A 5101-nucleotide genomic window follows, 5' to 3' on the forward strand; every position below is an offset into this window, starting at 1 on the left:
GCTTGTTATTTAGACTATGTTACATCATATGATCATATGGATACTTTTGTATTTTTACCTTTCTCTCTTCCATTTTCCCACTTAAAATTATTGTGCCCAACTTGTTTGGTGCAATAATTAAAAAAAATGTAGGAAGTACTTAAGTTTGTATTATTAAAAAATAATCGAAAATTGGGATTATTTTGGGCAAATGAGGCAAAATTGAGATTATGCTAACCAAATTTTCTTATATTTTAACATAGATTAATTTCGTGAAATTCGGGGGATTTTACTTTGGAGAAAGATAATTATATCTGTGTATAATTTTTCCTAATTTTTTAAGTGCGTTTTTTGTCTATAATTTCCAATGTTTTAGTTTAAATGGTGATTATTCTTGATGATTTATGTTTCCAGGCCATATTACAATTCTAGTCAATTTTTTTTTGGAAATTAGTTGAAATAGAGATGAGAATTGAGATTATAGGGATCTTTGACTTTGATTCATCAGATTAATGTGTTTAAGTGTACAAGAGGTCAAGAGGTTTGCTTTACTTAAGAAGTGAAAGATTTTAATTTTTAATATGACAAAAAATTTATCATTTTGTACCTTGCTTTTGAGAAGCAGATCTTTGGTTTTAAACTTTTGATCCTATACTTAGATTTTTTTTTTTCTTTTTTTTTTTTTTTTTTTTTTTTTGAGGGATCCTAACTAGGAATATATATATATATATATATATATATATATATATATATATATATATATATATATATATATATATATATAAGTACATCAAAGTATCAACTTTGAAAAGGGTAAAACTTTCTGGGAAGATTGATACATTGGTTAATCTATTTTCCTAGACTAGATAACTTATGGCCCTCACAAGTAAAACATAACTAGTTAATTAATGGATTAGTAGGTCCAAGCTCCAAAAACATGTTCCTCTTCCGCCACTTAAGATTAAACCGCGTCTTCAACAGGATACCTTGTGTTCTTTTTTATTCCCATGTCCTTGGTGCTTCAAAAGTTATTAAGTCTCACTAATATATCTTAATCTTTGTTATGATTCATGCATTTGTACATTTGAAATCCTTTAACATGTATAGAACACTAAAAATCAAAGATTTTTTTCGACGTCGATGTCCAATTGGTTGCCAGAAGAATGCCATACATCTATAACCCAATGTTGAAAAGTTTAATCTACTAAAATGACATACTTAAACATGCAGTTGCTAGGAAGGTCACTCTGTAATTGTTAGAGGTACATAGATCAGATTAATTAGTGCCCCACATTTAAGCTCCACTGACTAAGATGATCAATTGATCATTTTACAAAAGTGAGTAAATATCTATATATGGATCTCTCTCTCTCTCTCTCTCTCTCTCTCTCTCTCTATATATATATATATATATATATATATATATGTGTGTGTGTGTGTGTTCGTGACTTCGTGTCATTGTTTTATCTGTTGATCATTTGTATGATAAAACTTGTCTAAGAACTAGTTTACTTTTGCATAATACATATGGAAGATAGTAGCTCTTATGTTCAATCGAGAGGTGGCATTGCTTCACAATACAGGGGAGTAAGGAAGAGAAAATGGGGTAAGTGGGTGACAGAGATACGCGAGCCAGGGAAGAAGACGAGGATATGGTTGGGGAGTTTCGACACCCAAGAGATGGCAGCCATTGCATACGACGTAGCTGCATTTCATCTCAGAGGACGTGGTGCTGTCCTCAACTTTCCAGAGCTGGCAGACGAGTTACCTTGTCCTGCCAGCTCTAGAGCAGAGGATATTCGCAGGGCGGCTCAGGATGCTGCAGCCGCCCTGCAAACAAGGGGTTGTATAAACCCCTATAACATGCAGGTTGCACAGGCGACTGCCCAACCCTCGTTTGCCACATCCTCGTCCCCAGCGAGGGTTGGGCTGTCGCCTATGCAAATCCAAGCTATCAACGAGTCTCCCTTGGACTCACCACAAATGTGGTCTACCATGACAGACACTCATATGATCGATGACTCTTTCGTCTACAACAACGATTTTGAAACGGTTGGAGGTTGGGAGGATGAAGTTCCGGATGACTCCCTATGGGATTAACTGATTCTTACGTCGCGCATACACCAAATACAAGATGGTTAAGGTGGAAATTGCAAATTTTTGTGCTAACCACCGATTTCAAAATAACAATATTACGAATATTATTATTACCATTTCGATTTTCATTGATTTAATTGATATTTGGTTATCACTAATTTATACATTGGTTTGTATTGATTAATCGATCGTGTTATATACATTTTCATGCAACGCTCACAGCAGATTTGCTGTTGCATGAAGCCATGTACTAACCAGAAGATGTTTTCTGGTTGATATCATATTATATTTCCGGAGTGCTTTGTCTAATGGCTTTTTTTTTTTAATTAATTTTTTAATTTTTATTTTTTATTTAATAATTTAATTATTTGTGGTTCGTGTTTTATTATAACATCTTTAATTTATCATTATTTATTTTAATTTAATTTTTTTTTAATGTGACTCACTGTATTTTTTTTTAGTGGTAGTATACTTTTGAAACGTGTTAGTTCCATTATAGACTGTACTTTCCTATTGTGGTAATAATATCATTGTAGTAACAAATAACAATTGCAATATTTAATTTTGCAAATATTTCCATATATATATTGGTGCGCAATTACGTGCTAAACACATGATACTTGCTGTTATACCAAGTAATGAAGTAATTATTTTGAATCGTCGTTGTATAAAACTTATTGTCCAACGTTTTGAATGATAGTGCTCAGCACATTTTAAATTTTTAATCAATTTTGAGGTCATTTTAAACCATTTTTGATTATATTATTATATATCTATATGTGTATTAAAAGGTAATTCCTCTGTTTTTTTTAAATGTCTCATAGAGAGCTATAAAAAAAGAGGAAGTACCATATAGGGAGTTTTGGGTTAAAGAAGGCGAAAGATCTAGGCTATATGGATGTCATTTTGGAGGTTGATTCTTTGCAGCTTGTCTCTAAAATCAAGAAGAAATCTTTTTCCTTTGCATCAGTGGACGGCATATTGGAAGACATTGTTGCGGTTAGCTCGAATTTTTCTTCCATTTTTTGGTCTCATGTAAAGCGTTAGGGTAATTTCGTTGCCCATCACCTAGCTAGGTGAGTGCCGTTTGGTCGTGAACAATTATGGGAGTACCTTGTTCCGGATGAAGTTTCTCCGTATGTACTTTTGGACAATCTTTCCTTGAATTAATGCACTCACCGTTTTCTTCAAAAAAAATAAAAAAAATAAAAAGTGCACTTAATTATAGTTTTTTGTTTGAAATAATATAGCACTCCCTCCATTTTTGTAAGTACCCCATTGGAAATTTAATGCTATTCATTAGACCCTACTTTTACCGATACACAAGAAAAAGATAATTTCGTGGGTACTTATTGGAATCGTTTCAGCGATTAGATTATTAATATGATAATTAAAGATATTATTGGTTAAATTTTTGTATCGACATGTGTGTAATATGTCATGTAACTTTTAATTTATTTTTTTTTTTTTTTTTTTGGGTGTCATGTAACTATGGAACACTAAAAAAATAGAAGGAATATACATTATACATTTAATGATTTTCAAGGGGGAAATTATGATAGAAAAGTATTTTAGTAAAAAAAAATGGACAACTTTTGATCATTTTAAAGGTAATTAATTACTTTATCTTTTACTTATTCTACTATATATACACCCTCGTAATAAAAATGTGTGCTACTCTATGTTTTTGTCACTAAAAATAAGTTTAAGAAAAGTGTGTCACTTAAAATAAAAATATAATATAAAAAAACGGAAAAAAAAAAAAAAAAAAAAAACCCAAATGGAGGGAGTATAATACATCCCTATTTTTTCTTGGATTATAAGGCTTTATATGATAAATAATTTTTTCTTGGATTTTTTTTCTTTCTTTATTATAGAAGGTAAAAGATAATAATGGTCAAAGTTATACATTGACATATGAAATAAAAGTAGGAAAAATTAAAATAAATAATCCCAACTTTCACACATTATGCTAGAAAAATCCCAACTTTGAATAATTTTGGATTAACCTGAACTTTAGGGGTAGTTCTTTTTCTTCAATCTCAAACCGATCATTGAAAGTCAATGACCTGTTATAACAGGTTATGTGCAACATGTTAAGCTGCAATTGGTCCAAAAAAAAGAAATTAAAAAAAAAACAGAAACTCTTATCTACTTGACCACCATAACCCCCGCCACACCACCACCTGTTGCCCAAATGTTGCGCCGCTTTCCCCTATATCCTCCTGTGACGATGTTGCGACCCACCTCCACCCCCAATCCCCTCCTTTTCCGATTTGATTTTCCGCTCCCTTTAAACCCCTCTAACCATTCGAAAACTCCCTCGAAATCCCTCCCCCACTCCCGAAAACCCACAAGAGCCACTTCCTCTTTGTCGAGAACCCTATTTGCTAGGGATTCAGGGTAAGGGGAGTGGCAGTTGGAAGTTTTCGAAGTGGGGGAGGGGTTTTAATGGTGGTGTTGCAAGAGGGTTTCGGGGAGGGGGGGAAGGTGGTTTAGTGAGAAGCCAGAGCGGCGACTCTAGGGGTGGGGGAGGGACGTCGGTCTGGCGAGGAGGTGGCGGGTTGCCGTAATTCTCAAGGTGGTTGGGGTTTTGGCTGCGTTTATATATATATATATATATATATATATGTATGTATATGTATATATATATGTATGTATATATATATATATATATGAACAAAAAAATAGAGAAATTAACCCATTCTACCGGTTACCGATATTTGAGATTGAAGAATAATTAAAAACTACCTCCAAAGTTCGGATTAATCCATAATAATCCAAAGTTGGACTATTATTTCTTATTTTTCCAAAGTTGGGACTATTCTAGCAAAATATGTGAAAGTTAGGACTATTATTTCTAATTTTTCCATAAAAGAATTACTTTCTGTTGATCAAGGTGGTTCATATTTTATTCATTTATTAAAAAACACTACTACTTTGTAGAAACAAACGTGCACATATGTATTATGACTTATTACTTTATATTACATGCCCTGCTAGTGCAAGAATAACCTTTTTACGC

General features: G+C 32.8%; 1 protein-coding gene across 1 annotated transcript; it reads left to right on the top strand.

Moving 5' to 3' along the window:
* Positions 1–1506: 1506 nt before the first annotated feature.
* Positions 1507–2251, top strand: LOC145603057 (ethylene-responsive transcription factor ERF021-like). The gene has a single exon (XM_081659184.1). The coding sequence runs from the start codon at positions 1507–1509 to the stop codon at positions 2077–2079; it is 573 nt and encodes a 190-aa protein (XP_081515310.1). The 3' UTR covers positions 2080–2251.
* The last annotated feature ends 2850 nt before the right edge of the window (positions 2252–5101 follow it).

This window comes from Chenopodium album, chromosome 21 (genome assembly GCF_948465745.1).
Source record: "Chenopodium album chromosome 21, dcCheAlbu1.1, whole genome shotgun sequence".
Lineage (NCBI taxonomy): Eukaryota > Viridiplantae > Streptophyta > Magnoliopsida > Caryophyllales > Amaranthaceae > Chenopodium > Chenopodium album.